The 25,777-nt window shown below is 45.7% G+C and overlaps 1 protein-coding gene across 3 annotated transcripts in view; it reads right to left on the bottom strand.

The window, feature by feature from the left end:
* LOC147631091 (uncharacterized) overlaps positions 1-22,613 on the bottom strand; it is a 36,900-nt gene extending 14,287 nt beyond the window's left edge. Inside the window, exons 1-3 of one of the 3 annotated variants that reach the window (XM_086809425.1) lie at positions 22,496-22,602; positions 22,310-22,423; positions 21,210-21,318 (exon numbers count right to left, since the gene is read on the bottom strand). In XM_086809425.1, coding sequence (XP_086665551.1) covers positions 21,210-21,318; positions 22,310-22,423; positions 22,496-22,543 — 271 coding nt within the window. In that variant the 5' untranslated portion in view covers positions 22,544-22,602. Of the gene's footprint in view, positions 1-21,209; positions 21,319-22,309; positions 22,424-22,495 lie in introns of all 3 variants that reach the window. The other 2 variants (XM_086809424.1, XR_015267525.1) reach the window with 2 other exon arrangements.
* Positions 22,614-25,777: the final 3,164 nt, after the last annotated feature.

Raw genomic sequence — 25,777 nt, forward strand, 5'->3', positions numbered from 1 at the left:
ACCTTATCAAAGACATAGGGGCCTTGGATTGGGTTGCACCTGTCATTGAGGGTGCCAACAAAATAGTGACCTTTGTCCTCAACCATCACAGGGTGCAGCACGAGTTTTCCAAGAAGTCAAGCCTCTCTCTTCTTAAGTATTCCGAGACGAGGTTTGCATTCAACTTTCTCATGCTAGGCCGCTTGTGTACATGTAGCGGGGCATTGAGGGGACTCTTCCTCAGTGATGAGTTTGCACGCACTTCAGAGGCTTCCACGACGGTCGGCAAATTTTGCAGGGAAAGGGCGGATGATGCGGCATGGTGGGAGGAGGCCAAGGCGCTTGTGGAGATGGTGCAACCGATTATTGATCTCCTTAGGGTGGTGGATTCCACTCAACCATGCATTGGCAAAGTGTACGAGGCAATGGATCGCATGACAGAGAAGCTAAAAGCAATGTTCAAAGTCAAGCCTCACTATAAACAGGTCAAATCCCTATGTTTGAAAAGGTGGCAAGCCTACCACTCTCCCCTCCATGCTGCTGCCTACATTGTTGATCCTGAGTTTCAAGGCAAAGGGTAACACAAGGACAAAGAGGTGAGCAAAGGCCTTCGACAAACCTTGGATCGCCTTTACACTAGTGAGGAGGATCGCCGCACAATCAAGGACCAATTGCAGATTTATAGAGAGAAGCGGGGGGCTTTTGGTTTGGCAGATGCACAGGCGGACCGCTTCAAGGTAGGGTCTGCACTTTGGTGGGAGGATTATGGTGCGGAAACTCCAAAGTTGCAAGAATTTGCTGTGCGCGTACTCTCACAGGCTTGCAGTAGCAGTTGCCTAGAGCAACTCTGGTCAGTTTATAGCCACATTGCCTCTAAGAAGAGGAACCGCCTTGGTGTACAACATGCAAATGATTTGGTGTTTGTCAGTGCTAACTTGCGAATGCTTTGCAAGGGCTTGACAAAGAAGGCAGATCCTTTCACCGAATGGGAGCAGGCACAGCAGGACCCACATCTCTCTGATCAGCAGAGGGCCGAGATTTTAGAGGAGCTTGAGGTTGTGCCCGAGGCATTGTCCCCCCCACCTCCCCCTCCCCTCCCACTTGAGGACCAGCCTATGGAGGACTTCACCGAGGAGGTCACGATTGATCTTCACCCTTTTCAGCCTCTTGCCTAGTCTCTTGAGTCTTGTATCTTGGCACTTAGTCATTTTGCCTTGAGTGTACACCCTCCTTGGGCCTTTCATTATGCCATTTGGCATTTTTGTTTAGATTGATCATTGTACACTCACTTTTGTTTATCACGCCATCGGCGCCCCATTATAGTTTTTTGCTAATACGACTATGCATTTCTCCTCTTTTTGGTGCAATTTTGTGCTTAATGTCTTGGTTTCTAAGTGTAAATCAAGTGTGTTAAAAAAAATTGCAAAAAAACAATCGTTTTCAGATTGCCGTTTTTTCCACCGTCCCCGGGACGGCCTTTTGCCCCGTTCCCGTCCCGTTCCCCGTCCCCGTCCCCGTCCCCGTTCCCCGTCCCATGTTTCTATGGCTGAAATTGCATGAACCATCCTCTTTCCATCCTAAGCACATTAAAAGAGATGTTGCACTCAATAAGAGTGCGTGAAATCTCTATCTCTGCTGCTCTCTCTGACGCTCCTTCACCCAAGAATTTGAAAAGACACGAGAAGGAAGTGTACTTTGAGTGCGAGGAATCTGCGAGACTTGCATCGGTAGCTCCATGTGTACTATGTGTAGAAGACCCTTTGCCAACACAAGATTCACATGTACCTGCATGCATGCTGTCATCATCTATGCGATACCTCTTTCAGCTAGGCTGAGCCTTTCCCACTCGAATAGGTGCATCCAAGAACTCCTCATCAATGGCAGTCGTTGCTATAGCACTTGCCTCAAGTCTGCAAAAATTGTTCTCAGCTATCACTTTCTCAGAAACTTCACGCGGGACTAATTTGCATGCTCCAATCCCACGCCCGCCAAGCCCTGATATGTGAGCAATAAGCCGGGTACAAGTGACTGAATACTCGTCGCCACAATAGCGGCAATGCCATTTTTCGCCCTTTGGCTCACAAAAGCTGTGAACCCTCAAGTACGGATGGGGCTTTCTTCCCATTAATTAGAATTTGAATTTCAATTGGAGATCTGTAAGCCCAAATTTCACACCAGTGGACAATTTGGAGTTTTGCACCAAATTGGATCAAAGTTAACTATATTTGGTCGAGAAAATTAGGGGTTTTGTCTAAAACCCCCCAAATTTCTCAAATTGGAAAATCAATTCAGAGATTTAGTCCCAAATTGGCATAAACCTCCAAATTTTGGGATCAAATTTACACATAGTTGATCAAATAATTGGAATTTGGGGTTTTTGTTCAAATTTGGACTCAACTCCCAAATCGATTGCCCAATCTGAGGAATTTCATGGTTTTGGACAAAACCCCCAAATTGGTTGTCCAATTCGACTCACATTGGGTGTCCAATTTCGGGGTTTTGTCCAAAACCATGAAATTCCTCAGATTGGGCAATCGATTTGGGAATTTTGTCCCAAATTGAACAAAAACCCCAAAGTTGGGCATCAAATTGAAAAGATGTCTCTGAAATTTCAGAATTTTGCAATGAATTTGATACAAAAATTAATTGGGAGAGAGAGAGATTCATGACATAGAGAGAGACAGAGAGAGCATATAATATATATATATATATATATATATATATATATATAGAGAGAGAGAGAGAGAGAGAGAGAGAGGGAGAGAGAGAGAGAGAGAGAGAGAAGTAAAGAGAGAGAAACAAAAAGAAAGAGAAAGTAAAGAGAGAATCAAAGAGAGAGGAGAGAGAAACAAAAAGAGAGACTGTGAATAGTGAGAGAGAGAGAGAGAGAGAGAGAGAGAGAGAGTTGTATTAATGCCTTCAAAAGGCCAAAATGACCTATGAGACCAAAAGATTACATCATATCCATGAGGTACATCATCCTGGATACAAAATAGTAATAAAGAAAGATAACAAAAATCTAGAACTTTAAAATCTAATCTAGGTACATGAGCAGAGAGCTCTCATATCACCCTAATACACCCCTCATGGGCCGCTGTGACATGGTGCTCAAGGTGGTAAAACTGAGCTGGCACGAGAAGGTCTTGCGATGATGGGAGATGATGGCCCGGATCCTCCTGTGGTGGCGTGGCCGTGGGAGAGGGCCATGGGGTCTGGGGCGTCAAGCTCTGCACAATTCAATGGCTCTGTCGAGTGTCACACCTCTCGACCGAGCTCCTACACTAGCCTGTGGTCTGGGTATGATGGGTGGATCGGCCCTCGAAGTGCTGGTATGGAAGAAAAGAGAGAAGAGAGAGAGAGAGAGAGAGAGAGAGAGAGAGATATTAACGTCTACGAGAGGCCAAAGTCGGCCTATGAGAAAAAATAATACATCTGTGTTCTTCCGATCATCGGAAGAAAAGGAAAAGAAAGAAAAGAAAAATGTGCATGTGTCTGGATACAACTGTGGATCATCATGGATCGGTGGAGCCCATATACAAACAATATAAAGGGGGGTGGGGATGTGGATGGAGTGCTAAGGCAAGATGCATCTCTATATGCTGAAGGGTAGTACAAGCATGCTATGCAGATCTATGTCTAGAGAGAGAGAGAGAGAGAGAGAGAGAGAGAGAGAGAGAGATGAAATGAAATGAAATGATATATTAACGTCTTCAAAAGGCCAAAATGACCTATGAGACCAAAAAGGTTACAACAATTGGTGGATCTGATACAATGTCTGTGTAAGAAAAGCTAAAAACAACTAACTGAAACTGAAATAACTGTGAGGAAAAGTACGGTACTAGGAGCTCCTAATGAATAACATCTGGGAGGAAAACTCTAGCAACAAAGGTAAGCATCATACACATCACTACCCAAAGATGTCTCTCGTCGGTCGATGGCGGATATCCTCAATGTCCTCCATGGTGAGTACTCTGACTGGACGTCTCCCATGCCGTGCTAGAGAGAGAGAGCGAGAGAGAGAGAGAGAGAGAGAGAGAGACTCCTGTCATTAAAAAGAGTTGGCTTCTTGTAGAAAGGATGAAGCAATGCAGCCAATTCATGAATGGGCCGACTCATAAATGTCCATCTCTTGTCTACAATAGCCAAGATCTCTTCCCGACTGTAAAAGCATTGACGCAACATTAGTTAACAGGCTGAATTTTGATTATAGTATTATACATTATAGTATTATACTAAATATTTAATAGAGTAATCATTACAGAAGCAAGTACATACCGATCAAGCGCCAATGATCTGCAGCCTCTAATGTGTGTCTTCATCTCTGAGAAGATATGATAGACTAGGCCCATGGTGGAGCCCTCCATGTCTGTGACACGCAGCAACACATAAATTGGCTGCAATGCTGCTATCATAGCCTGCACCTCCGACCAAAAGGACTCATCAAGCACCCGCCGCTGTATGTATCTAGTGGACTCCTCCTGTGCGTGATGCATCTCTCTCCACTTCAGGTCCACTACTGTCTGTAGAAGTGGATCCCTCACTGCATAGAGTCGCTGCAACACAAGATACATATATGCAAATCTGGTCTTCAAGGGCCGCACCATGTCAAGTGTACTGTGACTCCTAAAGATAGCCAATGCCTTGTGCTTTTTGCGGAAAAACGTAGTCATTTTTGTGGCATCGGAAACAATAGGCAACACCCATGTTAACTTCCCAATGTCCTCCATCAACAAGTCAAGACAGTGAGCTGCACATGGAGTCCAAACAATGTTCTTAAACTCTACCTCAATCATCTCACCCATAGCCTTGCAATTGGAGGCGTTGTCAGTAATAACCTGCACCACATTCTCTGGGACAACCTCAAGTATAGCCTGCCGGATGTGCTCATAGATAAACTCACTTGTAATCCGCTCTCCAGCCTTTCCTGCATCAACAGCACGCAAGAAGTACGTGCCAAGGCAAGACGACACAAGAATATTAATGATGTGTCGCCTACGAATGTCACTCCAGCCATCTGAAATGATGGTGCACCCAAACTGCCCCCAACCTGCCTTCACTGGTACCGATGCCTTATCTATCAATGCTTTCTGCTCCTCAAGCATAGTGGTCCGCATCTTATTGTATTCCAACCCCGACCAATCCTCTGTGTGTCCAACCTGGGCTATGGCTCTGACCATCCTCTGCCACTGCTCAGTCCTCAAGACATGAAAGGAGATGTTGCACTCAATGAGAGTGCGAGCAATCTCCATCTCAGCCACTTTCTGGCACTCCTTCACCCAAGAACGAGAGGCCACTCGAGAAGGCAAGGTAGTCTGCCTTGGTGCATGCATCTCTCCATCATCCTCCGCATAGTCCTGCTGCTCATGCATGGTACGAGCCCTCTTCCTACTGCCAGAGGACTGCTCCTCCTGAACCTGTGAAGAACCACCCAAGTCTCCCAAGAGTGCATCATGGAGAGCATCCTGTGTCTGTTGACTACCTTTCACCTTTTTCCTTGCACCCATTGCTAGAAAATTCTCAGCAATCAACTTATCCCTAATGTCCTTTGGTACTGCCTTGCACCCTGCACAGTTATTGGTTGTGCCAATGCCTGTCAAATGCATAACGACGCGAGAAATGGTACTGGTGAGCTGAAAGTTACAATACTTGCATTGCCATCGTCGCGTGCCAGATCCAACTTGCCCTGGCGTGTTGACAATGCGGATGACATTGGTGTGCTCTTGCCAATACGGGTTAGTTGGCTTAGGCATGATGGCTCTCGAGACTTTTGTCTGCACCTGCCAAGTGCGCAGCACATATGCAAAGGACTCAGGAATAACTTATAAGCGGCAAGCCAGAGGTCTTGCGTGACGCGGAGAAAGAGATAAGAATCAAGAGGGAGAGAAAGAGAGAGAGAGGAAGATGCTCAGTTTACCTACACGCACGCCAAAGTTCCAACGCTGTGCAAATGTGTTCGCCTGGTCTTTTTCGATAATTTTCTGCTCTCGCCTCTCTGTAACGCACGCTCTCTGGAGTCTGCAATAAGTGTATACAATACAAAGCCCAATAATCAAAGGCTGTGCAAATGTGTTCGCTGGTCTTTTTCGATAATTTTCTGCTCTCGCCTCTCTGTAACGCACGCTCTCTGGAGTCTGCAATAAGTGTATACAATACAAAGCCTAGTATGTACCCAAAGGCCAGCCGCCAGGCGGGCGCCCAATCAGACAACGCACGACGATTTTCAGCCAAAAAAAACCTCACGTACGGATCGATCCGTACACATACGGATCCGTACAGTACGGCCGTACGGTACGGATCGGATCCGTACGTACGTATATGTCAACCATGACCTATGGTGCTCGCAATAACATCAGATAGCCCCCCGGGGCATCGTATGCGCCCGGGGCATCGTATGCGCCCGAAGACCTGCTCATATAAAGCATAGATGCCCCAAACCATCTCTGATGGGATCCCCAATGACTGTAGGCGCTGGGAGTCTCTCTCTCGTGGCACCGTGTCAAATGCTTTGCGGAAATCCACAAAGCAGCAGTATAATCTCTTCTCCCACCCCCTAGCCTGGTCAAACAGACATCTCAGAGTGAATATATGGTCAATAGTGGAGAAAGCTCGTCGGAATCCAACCTGCCCTGGTGCTCGCAGTCCCTCCTCCTCTGCATATGAGCTCAACTCTGCCTCGAGCACTGTGCCATAAAGTTTGGCCAATGTATGACCAATCATGATAGTCCTATAGTTGCTAGGGTCTAGCATGTCTCCCGCTTTGTGGAGAGGTACGATGGTGTGCATACTCAGCTGGTAGGCCCTCCACTAGTGCCCTATTAAAGAGGTGAGCAACAAAGGGTCCCAGTGTGCCAAATTCAAAACGCTTTTAAAATTAAAAACGTACAAAACATTTCATCCGTTCAGTACTTACACTTTTGAAAAAACAACCAAACACAAAAGGTTTTGGAGTTTCAAATGTTATGAAACGTTCCCAAGTACAAAACATCCTCAATTATAAAAAACGCATTCTAAATGCAACCCTTACACAGAGTAAGAGAAAGAGGAACATTCACAGTAGTGGTAACTAAAGTAGTAGTAGCCTCCTCAATAGGCATCACACAGAGTAGAAGCAGGCTCCTCCACAGAAGGCAAAGGGACCAGCAACACATCCTGGTCACTGGTTGACGAAGAAAGAGTCAGAGGCGAAGCAATAGGAGACAAATCCCCCTCAGAAGATGTGAGCAAAGATAGCCCACTATCTTCCTCAAAAACATTACCAGAGATATCATCCTGCCAAGGAGAAGTATGCACAGAAACTGAAGGCAAGGCAACAAGAGAAACAAACTCCTCGGATGCAATGAGCAAAACTAGCCCACTATCCTTCGCCGCAGGAACATCTCCAAAAGAAGTATCCACAAGATCACTGGCGGCATGGCACCCAGAAGTAGAAACCATCTGCCGATCAGTGGCATCACCATACAGGTCACAAAGCAACTGCCACACATAGAAAGTAGAAGAATCATCAGGAGCATAGATGAAGTGTTGAAGAACCGAATCCTGACAATTCAGGAGGAGAAAGCCATAGATCTGTCCGTCAGTCTTCCTCCACCGGCACACATCCTCCGCAGAGGCAAGGTCCGGCAAGCACCGATTCTTGTACGAGAGAAACTCCATCAAACCATACTCCTTGAGTGTAGAAGTAACCTGTCGAACAATAAAGAAGCAAGATGTCACCAGTCATGATCTTCTCACGAACAAAGTGATATTGTATCTCTATGTGCTTGGTCCGGGCATGGAAGACCGGGTTCCGAGCAATAGCTATACAGCTCTAGTTATCGCACTGGATGATTGTGGGCTCCTTCTGTGGAAACCCAATCTCGCCAAGCAACCTCCGTAGCCACACAACCTCGCAAGCAGCACTACAAGCAGCTCGATACTCCGCCTCTGTCAGAGACAAGGCAATAGTTGGCTACCTCTTACTGCTCCATGAAACCACTCCTGAGCCGAGGGAAAAAATGCAGCCTGATGTGGATCTCCTCGTGTTTGGATCTCCTCCCCAATATAAGTCACTCCATCCTTGGAGTCTGACTCCATCCATCAATCCCCCTCCTATGTAAGAGAGTCCAAGATCCTTCATGCCTTGCAGACACCGCAAGATCCGCAATCCCGCGTCCCAATGAGATTTCAACGGCGTCTTCATGAATGAGCTCAACAGTCCCACAGAAAAGCTCAAGTCCAATCTGGTGTTCAGCAACCAGATCAATGAACCAACCAGCTTTCGGTACAGAGAGGCATCAACGGGCTCACAAGGATCATTCACTACCAGCTTCGTGTTCGGGTCCATCTCGGCGACGTAATAGGCTTGCAGTTCTCCATTCAAGCAACTCATGAACATACCGCTGCTGAGAGACCAAAAAAACCCTTTGGGTCTGCCAGATCTCCAATCCCAAGAAGAAGTGAAGTAAGCCTAAGTCGGTCATCTCAAACTCCTTTGACAAGGCAACCTTCGTCACTCTAATGTGCTCCACATGACCGCCGGTGAGAATGAGATCATCCACATAAAGGATGATTAACGTAACCATGCCACGTTCTCGAAAGAGATACAAGTTGGGATCTGCAACCGATCTCTGAAATCTAGTCCGAAGAAAGAAGGAATCAATCTTCTGATTCCAAGACCTAGGAGCCTGTTTAAGACCATACAAGGCCTTCCTTAACCTGTAAACCATCCCTTCTTATCCTGGAACCACAAAGCCTGGAGGTTGCTCAACATACACCTCTTCCTGCAAGTCACCATTAAGGAACGCAGATTTGACATCCATCTGATACACGGGCCACCGCTGAGAAGAAGCAAGGGCAAGAACAGTCCGAATCGTGGTCATCCTCGCTGTCGATGCAAAGATATCCTCATAGTCGATGCCTGGCCGCTGAGCATAACCCTTAGCCACAAGCCTGGCTTTGTGTTTGTCCACCGACCCATCTGACGCATATTTGGTCTTAAAGACCCATTTGACACCAATGACTGACCGTTTTGACGGCCTCGGTACCAACTCCCAAGTGTTGTTCTTCTCAATGGCATCAGTTCCACCTGCATGGCTTTCCTCCAAGTATCCTGTGTAAGGGCTTCCTTAACAAAGTGGGCTCTTTGTCCCGCATGATACGAGACATCAAGGCATAGTTCACCTATAAAAGCTCCGCTGAATGACTTCATCACAGACTCTGTGCGATCTTCGAGGTCCGTCCTCAGTGGTCCATTCAAAGGGAAGCTCCACGACACCTGACTCCCGAAGGATGTCCACTAACCACTTGGGTACTCGAATAGAACGCGGAGCCTCCTGCTACTGCGGGGCTCAAGAGCCTCCTGCTGCGGACTCAACCTCCTCAACTGACAATGGTTGTCCAACTGGAACAATAGACTAGAAATTATCATCAGAATCCTCTGGGTCTCCAAGAAGTGGCGACTCATCAACAGTGAAAACCGGAACATACTCATCAAAGACCACATCCCTGCTGACAACAATCTCGTTCCTCTCTGGATCAAATAACCTCTATCCCTTGGAAAGAGAGTTATATCCCACAAATATAAGCTTTTGGGACTTTGAGTCGAGCTTTCCTGAAACCGGCCTCTGGTAGAAACCAAAGTGCGGTAGACTAGTAGTCACCCTTCCATTTGTAGTCCAGATATAAAACAAATGTGATTGGAGCTAGAGTGCCTCAAATCTGAAAATAGAACGACACCTGTTGGCCCCAAAGCTTGGCGCCCCTTGCGGTATTTCTTTATTCAATTTCAAAAATATGTAAGGCTGAGAACAACAAAACCAGCCAAGAGAATACACCTGTATGTCCAATCTGGCAGCCCACAATGCCTCTTAGCACAGAGGATTCACACACACAGATCTGTGTCTCAAAGCAACACTCTGTGCTTCCCTCTGATCAGCCAAGACCATTCAGCAGGACAGCCTTGAGCATACATCTGGAATATCTCATGCACATGATTCCACAACTCAACACAAACATACATTCACTGTCCAATCTCTGTTTCCACCCTTTTCAATCTGCCATACCCCTCCTCTCACAAGGGGCCAGAAAGCACAACTCTAAAGCAGATAAAAGCCAATGGAAAGAAAGACAGATGAACAAGTTAAGAGCTTACCAAATCAGCTCGTGGTTCTGCACTTGCGAAGCCAATCGTACCAATCTGTACTTGCCTTCTTGCAACCACTTGTCTAATGTATCAGATAACTCTGAGAAAGCTTAGCCTGCAGCTGGAGATACACTGCCTGCTACTGCTCAGAACTGGACAGATCTGAAACCTGTCCGTACAGGTCAGTAGTTCACCATTGTACCTGTCCGTACAGCTGTACCTGCAGGTTCCTTCACCTGTATAAGCCTGTGCGCAGCCTCAGTTCAGCGCCGCCTGTACCTGTTCTGTCCAGCGCCGCCAACACCTGCCCTGTCCTTACAGCTGTCCGTACAACTGTACCAGCAGCAGAACCTGCAGCGGCAGTTCTATACCCGTCTTCAGCTACTGTCAGCGCAGCCTGTACCTGCAGCAGCAATTCTGTACGGGCAGATTCCTCCTGGACTGTACGGCCTGCAGCACGTGGACTGTACGGCCAGCTTTGCACAGAAAACAGCAACAGAAACAACAGCCAAAACAGTTTGCTCCTCTCACACAGCAATCAACCGTCGACTTCCCTCTTCTCCACGCTTCAAGCTTGCACGATTCCCAAAAGCAAGAGAGAGAGAGAGGTGAGAGAGGCATGCAACTCCAAAAGTGGAGTGGCCTCTCTCCAAAAATGTCCTAGGGCCCCAACTTTAATAAACATTAAAGTTTCCTAGGGGCCACTAAGGCCTAGGGGCAACCATCAATAAAACATTAAAAACATTAATGTTTTTGTCCCCCTTCACATCTGAAGTGTCCACTCATCATTCTCATTTGTCCGGGCACCCCAAATGTGAATCTTTTAATATTTTTGCTCAGCAACCACCATGCCCACACTTGTGCTGTGTTCCATTTTCACAGGGTCATGACATACCCCCCTCTTGAAAAATGGCAAGCGTCCTCGATTGCATTCTGGTGATACAGCAAAATATCCAAAGTGAAATATACAATATGGCAAGATCAACGTCCCAATCTCTCTAAGCCATGCACATATATCAACATTCATTGCAAACCAATGGCATAGTAATAGTCCAAGCTGTATACCACTGTGAACCATACACGACCACAACATCCCATGTGACTAGTAAACATATATCATAGAAGTCCCATAAACAGATGTACTGTCAGCCATCAGTACCTTCGGGTGAGAGAAAAAACTGCACCAAGCGACCTCTAGATGTCATCTGAGCCTGTCTATATCAAGGGAGTGGACGTGCTACCCCCCTCTTGAGCATCAGGCAATGCTCCAAACCCATGCTCTGCTGAACCTGAATGAGCCACAACAAGAGTCGGCTCTAACTCAAAGGCATCGAGATAAAGCTGCAAAACCTGAGGTGAATCTGTTAAGTCACCTTCCTCCATCCACTTTGCATCCATCGGTGAATAGTTCTTGAACTTCACAAGATAGCGACAGGAAACTTTACCTCGTACCTTTCTTTCCTTATGTGCCAGTATCTGCTCTGGAATCAGAACCTCATCAAGTTCCTCAACTTCCGGCTAAGCCTCATCTGATACATCCTCAGGCACATCCCCACGGAAAGGTCTAAGGAGACTCACGTGAAAAGCATTGTGAATCCTCCAGTGATCTGGTAGCTTCAAACGATAGGCTACCTCACCAATCTTTTCCAATACCTAAAAAGGCCCATAATAACGCATGCTCAACTTAGGGAATAAGCGCTCTTTACCCTTCATCTTCTTGAGTCTAGCCTTTTCAAAGCGCAAAAGAACCCAATCACCCAATGCAAACTCTAAAGCACGTCTGTGACGGTCTGCGGCTTTCTTTTGCTTCTGCTGAGCTTTCTGGAGTGGCAACTTAACTCTCCGATAAGCTTCATCCATGTTTTCCACATACTGATCAGCCTCAAATATCTTATCCTTTGTGTGCAAAATGGGTGGTACCTTCTTCCCTCCTTCCACAATCTCAAAAGGCGCCTTGCCTGTCGAGGTATGAACAGTGTTGTTATATGCAAACTCCACCAAAGGAAGATACTTTTCCCATTGTTGCTTGTGCTCTGACGAAGATCCAACACTGTAGAGTTAGCCTCTTCTGACTGACCATCTGTTTGTGGATGAAATGACGATGAAAATTTGAGAGTTGTACCCATGTTGTCAAACAATCCTCTCTAGAACAAACTCGTCATCCGTGGATCACGGTCACTAATGATAGACGTAGGCAAGCCATGATACTTGAAGATGTTCGCCATGAACAACTTCACCATATGATCCACTTTGATCGTCTTACGCACGGGAATGAAATGAGCCTACTTACTGAACCTGCATATGATAGTCCAAATGCCATCATTGTCCGTTTGTGTCCGTGGAAGATCAAATATAAAATCCATGGCAATGCTCTCCCAAGGTCTATCTGGAATAGGTAAAGGCTGTAGTAACCCTGGTGTCTTTTGACGGTCAAACTTTACCTTCTGACATACGATGCATTGCCTGACAAAGGCATCAACATCTCTTCTCAAAGTTGGCCAATAAAAGAAAGTCTCCACTGCTTTTACCGTGGCGTCAATACCTCTATGACTTGCATACGGTGGAGCATGACTTTCAATCATAACCTTGAGTCGCAATGGCCTGGTAACACAGTCTGCCATGCATCAATAGAAATCCATCTCTGAGAGTATAATGCTCATGCCGCTGACCCTTAGACATCTGATCATACAACCTTTCAAAGTCCTCATCATGGGCATACTGCTCTTTCATTTCATCAAGCTCATGATGATAAGCAAGTGAAACTGCGGAGACCTGTGGCTTGCGTGACAAAGCATCTGCCACTACATTCTTTTTGCCTTCCACATGTACAATCTGGAAGTGAAACATAGACAAAAAGTTTGCCCAATGCATATGCTTCTCTCAAAGCCTAGTTTGCGTGAGGAAATAACGCAAGGTCTGATGATCTGTCTGCACAGTGAAATCAGCCCCAAGCAAGTAGTGTTTCCATGTAGAAAGAGCGTGAATTACAGCCAACATCTCTTTCTCATAAACCTGTAAATGCTTCTCGGACTTGCAATATTCTACTCTCATAGACTATCACATGTCCCTCTTGCATGAGAACTGCCCCAATGCTACTTCTGCATGCATCACACTAGACAACAAAAGCCTTTCGGAGGTCCGGTAACACCAAAACTAGATCCAAAGTAAGCTTTTCTTTGAGCTTTTTGAATGCTGTAATTTCCCGATCAGCCCATCTAAACGGAGTTGCCTTCTTTGTCAAGGCATGAAGGGGTGAAGCAATTTGAGCAAAATACCGTATGTACCGCCTGTAATAGGAACACAATCCTAGAAAGCTGCGTACATCATGCACGGTCCTCAAATCTGGCCAATTAAGAATTGCTTCCACCTTCGCTGGATCCATACGAACTCCATGCTTAGACACAATATGCCCCAAGAAGTGTATCTCTTGCAAGAAAAACTCACTCTTCTTGCCATTAATAACCAGCCTATGGTTCCTGAGTTCTGCAAACACAATGGCCAAATGCCTTCTATGCTCTTCCTCAATTTGTGAATGCACAATCCTATCATCAAAGAATGTGCCCACAAACGCTCTATGAGGCCTGAAAATCCTATCCATAATTCTATTAAATGTGGCAGGTGCATTTGTCAAAACCAAAGGGCAGAACCAAGAACTCATACAACCCAAACGTGGTTCGAAATGCTGTCTTATGCACATCCTCGGGTCTAATACGTATCTGATGATACCCGCTTTTCAAGTCAATGCAACTAAAGACTGTGGAGCCCTGTAAGCGGTCCAAAATGTCATCGATCCTCGGTATGGGGAATCGATTCTTGATGGTATTCTTGTTCAGCGCCCAATAATCAATACACATGCGCCAAGAACCATCCTTCTTTTGCACTAAGAGTACAGGTGAGCAAAAGGGTGATGAGCTAGGCTGTATCAACCCTTTGTTCAAAAGCTCTTGTACCTGACTCATAATTTCTTCCTGTTGGGCTGCACTAACACGGTACGGCGGTCTATTTGGTGGAGTACTACCAGGAATTAGATCAATGGCATGATCTTCTGGCCTCTCAAGAGGAAGTTCTCCTGGCAATGACTCGGAAAAACAATCTTGGAACCCACATAAGAAATCAGTCCTGTCCTTATCTAACATAGACAAATTAGACTTAGACTCATCATCTTGTGCATCCTTTACATAAATCAAGTACGCGGAAAGATGCTTTTTCATTACTAATGAAATTGCCGAAGCTGATACAACAGGAACAGATTCCCCTTTAAGTTTTACATCCAAAACATGTTCTTTCCCTCTATGAGATTGAGTGATTTTCCTATTGTATGTATCCACCACCGCATGTACTATGTGGCACCATGGCATACCCAACAAAACATCACAGCCATCCAGAGGCATGATGAAAAACTCTTCGCTGTCCACATAACCCTGCAAATGAAGCCTGAGCTTCCCGGTTATGCATACCTTGGACAAGCCATGTTAGCCTCATATAACGGCCCCATCTCCTCTGCACGAATCCCCAATCGGCCAGCCAAATCTGGTGAAATGAAGTTGGCTCTAGCACATGTGTCAAAGAATATCAAGGCATTCTGATCTCACTTTGCCCCATGCCCTGCACAACTCTGTCTTCTCACCACCTCCCCCACAAGATCAGGAACTAACCCTGCAGAAGGTTTTGGTTTCTTTGACTTGGGCTCTCCTTTATTGTCGGAGTCCTTTTGGGACTTTCTCTTGGGACAATTAAATGACATATGTCCCTCTGCAGTACAGTAAAAACATTTCCGAGCATCTCTCAAAGCCTGTCTCTCCTCAGAAGTTCTCTTGGGCATTGGCAACTTCTTATACCACGTCTCTGAAGACCCTTTAGCATCACGTGAAGTATGCCCAGATTTTTCAGCTTTCCTGCTCGAGTTCTTACTTCCTTTAAACCCAGATGATCCTCCAGTGAGTAACGCATTAGCTGTCATAGCATTTTCTATCATCTGTGACAAGTTCGTTACTCGAGTCTTGATACAATAATCTCGCACCTCTTTGGGCAGCCCACAACAGTACTTCTCTACCTGCTCAGACAAAGGCACTCCACGGTAAGAAGTCACTAGGAGTAAAGCTTCCCAAAACTTCTTGTTATAATCTTCCAAATTTTCACACTTTGAAGCATCCAACTTGTGCCATGCAGTCATAACATCTACCTCAAATGTAGATGTGAGCCATACGGAAGAGAACACCTGTTTAAATTGTACCCAAGTAGTGGGTGCTATGCCCTGCAGAAGAAGAGTAGACCACCACTGCAAAGCATTGCCTTTGAGAAAAGTGGCAGCTTTCCTCACTTTAGAGGACTCTGTGTAATTCCCACCAGAAAAAGCAGCATCAAACTGCTATAAAAAGGTAAGTGCTTTTAATTTATCTTTGGCTCCACTGAATGTATCAAATTTCACAGCAGCTCCCCCTTCCTTATAATCCTTCGCCTTTCCCATAGGCGTTAGATTATCGTATGGAAGTGGCTTCGCAAGATTGCTGCCCCCAACATTCATGCCCATCATAGGGTCAACATTACCCATTCCCACACCTGGCATGCCATACATTCCAGCCATGTTTCCAAACATACCATTATGCATACCTGGCTGCATACCACCATACATATTTGCTTGCATTCCAAGTTGCATGCCCCCAAACATATTTCCTTGCATACCGGACTGCATACCACCATACATATTCCCCTGCATACCAAGCTGAAAATTAGCTCCAAAAGGCCCTAGCATACCCATGCCTCCCTGGGGATAACCCCCAGTCATAGATTGGAACACAGAGCCACCACCAAAATAACCTGGATGCATAGTCTACTGAGGAATAGATGGCTGTCCAAAGAAGGAACTCTGAGAGTTGGCACCATAAGCATGCTGCATGTTCGAAAACTGTCCAAAAGATGGATCCCGTGGGATGGCACCACTATGACCCTGAGGAAGGCTCTTAGAACGCACCCTCTTCTTCTTCTTTTCAGGCTCTGTTCGGGATCTCATAAATTCAGCAAACTTCTCACTTTGTGTGAGCTGCATAAACACATCCATAACACCAGCCAAACGATTTTTAAACTGAGCATCATCTTCCTCTTTACCAAGCACATCTTCTGGCTGTGTTACATCCTCATATTGCTCAACATCTGCAGCCTGTTCTCCTGCAAGAATATCCTCAGATACATTTCTCTCAGGAGAGGTCTCTTGCTCTTCCTCTCCATGATAAAAGTACTCATCTTCTGTATCAGACATGTTGCTGAATTTTTCAGCGATGACTTTCCTCGAGTCAACCACGAGCTCACCCCCTTAAGAAAGTTGATGATTGGTCCCGGCAACAACGGAACCTTGAAACCGGCCTCTGGTAGAAACCAAAGTGCGGTAGACTAGCAGTCACCCTTCCACTTGTAGTCCAGATATAAAACAAATGTGATTGGAGCTAGAGTGCCTCAAATCTGAAAATAGAACGACACCTGTTGGCCCCAAAGCTTGGCGCCCCTTGCGGTATTTCTTTATTCAATTTCAAAAATATGTAAGGCTGAGTACAACAAAACCAACCAAGAGAATACACCTGTATGTCCAATCTGGCAGCCCACAATGCCTCTTAGCACAGAGGATTCACACACACAGATCTGTGTCTCAAAGCAACACTCTGTGCTTCCCTCTGATCAGCCAAGACCATTCAGCAGGACAGCCTTGAGCATACATCTGGCATATCTCATGCACATGATTCCACAACTCAACACAAACATACATTCACTGTCCAATCTCTGTTTCCACCCTTTTCAATCTGCCATACCCCTCCTCTCACAAGGGGCCAGATAGCAATACTCTGCAAACATAAGCCAATGGAAAGAAAGACAGATGAACAAGTTCAGAGCTTACCAAATCAGCTCGTGGTTCTGCACTTGCGAAGCCAATCGTACCAATCTGTACTTGCCTTCTTGCAACCACTTGTCTGATGTATCAGATAACTCTGAGAAAGCTTAGCCTGCAGCTAGAGATACACTGCCTGCTACTGCTCAGAACTGGACAGATCTGGAACCGACTGTACATGTCCGTACAGGTCAGTAGTTCACCACTATACCTGTCCGTACGGCTGTACCTGCAGGTTTCTTCACCTGTATAACCCTATGCGCAGCCTGAGTTCAGCGCCGCCTGTACCTGTTCTGTCCAGCGCCGCCAGCACCTGCCCTGTCCGTACAGCTGTCCGTACAACTGTACCAGCAGCAAAACCTGTAGCAGCAGTTCTGTACCCGTCTTCAGCTACTGTCAGCGCAGCCTGTACCTGCAACAGCAATTCTAAACGGGCAGATTCCTCCTAGACTGTACGGCCTGCAACACGTGGACTGTACGGCCAGCTTTGCACAGAAAACAGCAATAGAAACAACAGCCAAAACAGTTTGCTCCTCTCACACAGCAATCAACCGTCGACTTCCCTCTTCTCCATGCTTCAAGCTTGCACGATTCCCAAAAGCAAGAGAGAGAGAGAGGTGAGAGAGGCATGCAACTCCAAAAGTGGAGTGGCCTCTCTCCAAAAATGTCCTAGGGCCCCAACTTTAATAAACATTAAAGTTCCCTAGGGGCCACTAAGGCCTAGGGGCAACCATCAATAAAACATTAAAAACATTAATGTTTTTGTCCCCCTTCACATCTGAAGTGTCCACTCATCATTCTCATTTGTCCGGGCACCCCAAATGTGAATCTTTTAATATTTTTGCTCAGCAACCACCATGCCCACACTTGTGCTGTTCCATTTTCACAGGGTCATGACATTTCCCCTGTGCTTCTTCGAATGTGAACATACACATCGCTCCCAAACACACGGAAATGGGAGACATCAGGTTTCCTGCCAAAATATGCCTCAAAGGGAGTCATGTTAGGTACTGAAGTCGTCAAAGACCGGTTGAGGATATGGACAGCGGTAGCCACAGCGTCTCCCCAAAGTGGATGAAGAAGATCACGATGCTCCAGCATCGTCCTCGCCATCTCCACCACAGTCCTGTTCTTTCGTTCTACTACTCCATTCTCTGATGGCGAACCTGTATTGGCCAGTTTCCTCTTGATGCCATGTTCCGCACAAAATCTCACGAAAGCATTGGAAGAAAATTCACCTCCTTTGTTAGCCCAGAGAGTCTTCACCTGCAATCCAGATTCTTTCTCCACCATCACATGCCACTCCTGGAACCGAGCAAAAGCTTGGCCCTTCTGAAAAAGGAAATAGACCCATGTGAATCTGGAACAATCATCAACAAGCAGCATGAAGTACAGAGAACCTCCCAAGGATGCTGTCTGCATAGGTCCACACAAGTCAGTGTGTACCAACTCCAATGGTTTCGAAGCCCGCCTGGAAGCCTACTTCGGAAAGGATTCCCTGTGCTACTTACCACGTATGCAAGAACTGCAACGTCCTTGCCTGCTGCCAACATCTGGCAAGCCAACCACCATCTGGTCCCGGAAAGCTCGCCGCCACGCATCCACATTTAAGTGGCCAAACCGAAAGTGCCACAAGTCACCAACCTGAGAACATGTCAAAGAGGAGAGTGCGGAGAGTTTGTAGATACCATTCTCCACGCCACCTTCCCAAATAACCTGGCCAGTCTCGCGGTCCCGTAGAGCAACAGAATGCTCCTCAAACTCCACCTGGAAGCCAGTCTTGCATACCTCATGCATTGACAATAGATGAAAACCAAGTGCTAAGACGTAAAGAACACGAGAGGAATGCTTACCTCCCTTGCCGTCGGGAATGATCTCCATCCGGCCCTCACTATGTATCGGAATTGTGGAATTGTCACCAATTAAAATGCGATCTGACTGTCGTTTCAGGTCCAGAAAGAAGTCACGAGAAGGAGTCATGTGTCTGGAAGCACCAATGTCGAGAATCCACTCCCGAGTATCCTTTGCCGTGAAGCCAACTGCCTCCTCACTCCAAGAAGATGAAGCATCCGAGTCCATCATCTCTATAAGTGCACAAAGGCTGGAGTCTTTGCAACTGAAGCTGAAGAATCAGCACTCTTCCCAGTCCGCTTAGGACACTTCCTCCAATAGTGGTCTTTCTTGCCACAATCATTGCAGGTCCTCTCGGCCTTCAGTTTCTCTCGGTCTGTGTCCGGCTTCTTCTCAGAAGACTTCTCCGATGAAGCCTTCCCTTTGCCCTTGTTGTTGTTATTCCGGCCTTTTGACCGTTGGCTAGTTAAGGCCTCATAACCTCTGCCCTGTGGAGGGTTCGTGAATCTTTCCTCCTGGTCCAAGACCATGGACACAAGCTCCTCCCATATGATGGTGCTGAGCTTGCCACTGTAATCCACGAAGAGTAAAATGTTGAGTACTGAGAGGGCAAATGTGACAGCAACATTATGGCCATATCCTCTTATGATATCTCTTTCCTAGCATGGAGAACTTCCGGCTAAAGAGCCTACAGCTTGTTAATGTGCTCCCGCATCGTCGACAAATTTACAAGATTCATCACCCGCATCTGTACCTCCAAGGAGATCCTCTTCATGGGCGATACCCTATTGTAAAGAGAAGCCAAATGCTTCCATATACCTCTGGCCAGCGTCATATGCTTGATATGATTGATTACTACAATTGAGGAAAATGAAAGAACGGACTCTAGCATTGACACGATCCCATAACTGTGCCTGTGCCTCGCGTTCCTTTCGAATAGAGGGTAACCCCAACAACAATGAAATTAGCAAGGTCGTAAGACTCCAAAACAGATCCCATCATTACCTTCCATATGCCGTAGTTGTTCCCGTCCAACTGACGGTCCACTGGGAACGTGGGGAGTGTCGGGATCTTCACATGCTTCTCAGCCATCTCAAGTAAATCTACCATTGCGGGGGTGTAACTGAAAAGGGAGGGTCGGTGGGAATAAATGACGAACTAAACCTGCAAGTGGCTGTCCAGCAAATCAGCCCACCTTCCTCTTGCTTCTCCTCTTCCTGTACGGTCCAAAACAGTCCTCCAATCAGCAACAAAACAGCCCCCCTCTTGCTCACACAGTTCCCAAGATCTTCCAAGAGCCTAGAGCTCTGATACCATGTCAGAATATGCAACGGAGATGAAAACAAGATCTGAAAACACAAGAGCAAGTGCACTACAGAAAAACACAGCAATAGAGAGGGAGAGAGAGAGGCGTGTAACTCTGCTATATACACAAGAAAATCCCGAAATCACAATACAAAGTGTGTGGGGGCAAGGGGCCATTTTATATGGCCCCTATCCGTCAGCCAGTAGAAAGACAGCCGACAGCCACATGAATGTCCATGACCTGCTGCAACTCCAGTCGGCCAGCTACTCACAGTCAGCCAGCACACAAGGAAGGTCGGGAAGCAGTAGAACCAATCGGCCAGTGTCTGGACCAGCCAAGAAGCACAGGACAGCCTACCACACCTGGAAAAAGTAGGGAAAAATATGGAGAGTGGGGAAAAATGAGAAAACACCTAGATCGGGCCGGCACACCCACAACAAAGGCCCTGGTGTAAATATACAGACAGGAGATGACTGCTAACAGAAACCCCCTCGAACATCATTGTAGTGTTTCCCTCCTATTAATTCAATGTTTCCTCAATATCCAAACTAAAACTACAAGGTGCTAGGGGAGTCTATTGTCTGCTGGATCTTAAAGTGGCCCACCTCATGGCACTTGAAGCATCTATTCTCCCTCCATCTCCTCCTTGGATAGAGTGCAAAAAGTGATCTTCTCTTTGACTTGGTGGTATTCTCTTCTTTCTTCTTTGTCTTTTTTTGGTACTGCTCAGGGGCTGATTTTGAAGGTTTGAATCCCTTCTTGCCAATCTTCAACATTATTGTCTTGCGTAGCTCTAGCCAGTCCCTTTCTTGGGTGTGCTAAATTAACCCTAAAGAGTTTGTCCCCTAGCCTCTAATCCTATGGACAAGACTCAAAAAATTAAGCATTGGACACCTTATGCTTCCACCTCATAACATGCAACACCCTAACAACCAACAAAATTAGACATACTAAGATGCACAACCAATAAACTTGCTGGCTTGACTCAGAGATGATGAGACCTATTTGATGAGCTTAACCAAGGCAGATTATGTATATGACTGAAGCTAAAACAATAGCTTTCTTTTCCTTCTCACCATCCGCAGCAGAAGACGAGGCTTTGTCGACTCTAACAGCAGGCACAACTGTCAAAGAATGGTGTTGAACCCGATCCTTCTTCAAGGAGGTTGGCATACCTGAGATCTCCTGGAAAAAAATAAGAACCTGCATTAAGAAACCCAATATTAAAGAATAAAAAGAACAACACATTAGCATTTAGGATTTCTGGTGGTAAAGGGTTCTTCTGCCCCTAGTTTTTCTGTTAAGGTTTCTGCTGAAGTAAGTTACCGAAGCATCTAAAATCCATATGCACTTAGGGCCACCTTAGACATAAAGCCGGCCCATGTGCAGCCCAGAAGGTCTTACAATGTTTGCCTGAGCAGGTTGATTGCTTGCCGGGCTTTTTTAGGTGGGAAGTAATGTTGTTGGTCATGTGGGCAGTGCGTACATAAGGGTGGGCTTTGCTTGTTCGCATGACGCAGTCTGTCCACCACCCTTTGTGAAGTGCTATGTAGGTAGGCACCCAAACTTCCATTGCAGATTCAGAATATACATCCCTTTGAAAGGGCCCCTCCCAAAAAATACAAACTTCAGGTTAACCCGGCAGGCGCCGGGCGCGGGGCGCCGGGGGGGGGGGGGGGGGGGGGGGGGGGGGGGGGGGGGAAGAGAGAGAGAAGAAGAAGAAGAGTCTTTCAACCTCGTAGCCAAGCTAGCAGACCATGTATGATCTATATGATGGCACTGAATTGAAACCCAGGCAGATTCTCAAAGATACTGACACAAAAACATGCCAGAAATCCAACGAAACAAGGATGACTCTATGTATTCACCCTTAATCAGAAGAAAACAACGAAAAGAGACCCAAGCCTTCATCACATGCATAACACTTGACCTGATGCTTAACGAAATGAAGTGAGACCAATAACCATGCGGATTTAAGAATTTAGAAGCATATATCCCTAAGTTTAGGCACCCTTGATTGCATGGACAAAGCAACCAAAAAAAAAATCCTGATTAGGGAGATAATCACGTCCACAGAAAGGAGAAGAAAAGTACCAAGAAAAGGCGCAGAAAAGAAACCCAAAAGGCAGAAATTGAAATATATGTATGTATATATATAAGAAAGCAGAAAGCCAACCTTCATAAGATGCATTCGCAGTTGGGTTGGCCGTACACCCTCTCCAATGCAAGTCATCGCAAACAGTGAGTATTGGGAAAGCACGTCCGCTGCCGCCTGCTTTTTCTCGTCCACCTGAGGAAAACAAGAAGCGTTTCATCTGCGGTGAGCAAAATTTGCTGATTTTTGCAAACTAAAAAGTGATACCTCATAGTCCTCCATCGCTTGAGAGAGCAGTGCAACCTGCACTAGCATATATATATATATATATATATTTTAAAGCTTTACTATATCTATATATATATATATATATATATAAAGCGCATCCACATTTAAGTGGCCAAACCGAAAGTACCACAAGTCACCAACCTGAGAACCTCTCAAAGAGGAGAGTGCGGAGAATTTGTAGATATATATATATGGACAACCAAGGCACAAGGACTTGAGAGAAATAAGAAATCCTGGATTTCTAAAAAATAAGAAGAAAAAATCCTTCGATTGACGGTTTGTATTCCCATTTTACTGGGAAGCACGCAAACGACACATGTGCCACTCTGTATTCCCATGAAGTAGTTAGTGTTTTGAAAGTTAATGCCCTAGCTTAGCTGGCAGCATTGAGCGGAACGTCGACACAAAGGATTAACCATCAGATTATTATCAACGTTAATCGATCGTCATAGCCACTTCCATGTGAGACATTGCTGCAAGAGCAGTACTACTGCATTGACTGTGATTGATAAGTAACCTTTCTAGCTGCGAATTAGTTGAAGCTTATGATGATGGTTAAGGGAGCTGCAGAAGAGAACGCACCCTTTGGGCGGTGGTGGTAAACCAGAGCTAGATAGAGAGGTAGAAGGCTTGGAAGGTGCAACTGGTGGCGCTGATGGTGACCACGAATATTCCCCCGCGCTTCAAGATGCCGTAGTAGGTCCAGAAGAGGGCTGAGAGCAAGCTGAAGAGGTAGAGTTGCGCCCGCCGAGAAGGAGCCTGTGCTGCCCTTCTTCATGATCACCTAGAAGTCAGGGTGATAGTTGAGAAGCCGGGGGGTGTTGTTGCGAAGGAGTGGAGGTGAGAGGAAAACGGAGGAGGCTCAACAGGTTGACAAGGAGGCGGGGGGAGGTGAAGAAGGCCACACGGCCTATGTGGAGGTGATGAGGAGACGATGGTAAGGAGATACCATGGAGAGGTTGCCTCCGAGAGGAAGATGATGGTGGCGAAGAGAGGTGTGGCAGGTCTCATGATGATGGGGAGAGAAGGTGATGGAGGTTGCTAGCAAGGTCCCTCCTTCGTGCATCGGCTACCACACAAGGCCCCGCCTCCACGCGGCCAGTGAGGGAAGGGGGGGGCATGGAGGTGACGGAAGGTGAGGTGGTGAGCTAAAGGCCGCTGGCCATTAAAAATAATTCTTTGTTTTTATATTATTATTTTTTTAAAGATGAGGGTCATCTTTAAAAAAAATAATGAGGGTCATCTTTTCCCCAAGGAGAAAATCAAGGTTTCCAAATATATGTGTGTAGTAGAGAATGTTCGAGAGGTGAGCCAAGGCTCATAATGGTAATCAAGGAGCATCAAAGGTGGGGCACTGGCTTGGAAAAGAACTAAAAAATAACTCACCCTATCTATCTATTACATATTAGCCATGGACAACCAAGGTACAAGGAGAGGAGAGAAAAGAGAAATCCTCGGTTTCTAAACAATAAGAGGAAAAAATCCCTCTGTATTCCGGCTTCCATTCCTCTGTTTCACTTCTTAATGTCTTTTACATACCGTAGCAACGCGTGGGTTGAGTACTAGTAACAAGAATGCGCAGTCATGTAATGTTTCGTTTAATAAATTGATTCAGAGTTTTGTAATATGTGGAACCTATGAGAGCTTTGCAACTACCATATTCGGGCTAGGGCAAACATTAATTAATTAGCGCCCGTAAATAAATTGTTTGAGAGTTTTGTAATATGTGGATTCAAATAATGTGTAGAAATGAAATTTTGATTGAGCACTTTGGTATTGTGAACGTATGAGAGCTTTGCAACTACCATATTTGTGCTAGGGTAAACATTAATTAATTACCACCTGTAATGGATTCAAATAATGTGTAGAAATGAAATTTTGATTGAGCACTTTGGTATTGAACGTATGAGAGCTTTGCAACTACCATATTCGAGCTAGGGCAAACACTGATTAATGAGCACCCTTATGGGCGCTAATTAATTAATGTGGGTCTAAAGTTTTAATTAATCAACAAACATAGCGAAAAAAAAAGGGTTGGTCGTTCGTTGCCCGTTCTCTCTCTCTCTCTCTTGTTCGCATCTCTCTCTCTCTCACACAATGTCATTCGTTGCCCATTCTCTCTCTCTCTCTCTCTCTCTCTCTCTCTCTCTCTCTCTCTCGCACGGGGGCTTTGCCCCGGCTGTAAATCATGAGGCTAAGCCCTTTTTATACCCTTCATCGAGGCGGTTATAGGAAGTTTTTGGACAACGCATTTTCTTCCCTATTCGCTAAGGTTTCTAGCACCCTTTCATCCAAAGGTTTCCGATTCGCTCCATCCTTCATCAACTACACTAATTAATTAATAGCAAATAAACATTTTGGTCCCATATTGTTGGAACTTTAATTTTAGTACGGATCATCTTAGATTTGTTTTTTGGAACTTTGGTATAGTATTTTACAAATAAGAATTTGATTCTAAGCATAGGAGATCTATCGCACTTTAAACTACAAAACTCATACAAGTACGTTAATTGAGCCTCACAAATAACCAACTAGAATGCTTGGGTACCCTTATCCTCTTGATTGCTTGCACCTATGCGTTGTCAACGTACTTTGAAAGAACGTGTGTCCTTTCGTCCACGTATAAACATCTTGAAGCACTTGACTAAAGATGGACACTGCAACCCATACCATGTTTTGCAAGCTTCAGAGCATGGAGTGCACCTAGTTTTAATGATTGTGTGTGTGTGTGTGTGTGTGTGTGTGTGTGTGTGTGAGAGAGAGAGAGAGAGAGAGAGAGTACCTGCTTATGCTTATTTCTTGGCCCTTATCTATCGCTCCTAGATTGGTGAAAAGCTTTTAAGATGCAAGTGAAGGTGATTTAATTTGGAAAGAGACCTTGCCGCCGCTACATATGTTCAAGATAGTCAAGTGCCTACGCAATCGATTATGTGTAGTAGGTGCATGACGTTGCACTTTTATCCTCGATCACCTATTCAATTCTCTCCATCATGGTGGACACTCAACTGAATCAATGCCCAGATGTAAGAAGCCTCCGAGATCGAAGCCTATGACATGCAAGAAAATTCCATAAAGCAAGTTCTAGCGGCTCTTTTTGTAGAACGTCTATGACCTTCTAAAGGAAATCAAGCAATATTTCCTTGAGTAAAGCCCTAAATACGAAAATACATAAACAGCAGCCACTTTTTTGTTGCAGATTAATTAGGTTGAGAGGGAAATGATGAACTCACACTGGTTTAGACATATTGGACTATGGAAGGC

This window comes from Cibotium barometz, chromosome 15 (assembly GCF_041138505.1).
Source record: "Cibotium barometz isolate CiBa-2024 chromosome 15, ASM4113850v1, whole genome shotgun sequence".
Classification (NCBI taxonomy): Eukaryota; Viridiplantae; Streptophyta; class Polypodiopsida; order Cyatheales; family Cibotiaceae; genus Cibotium; species Cibotium barometz.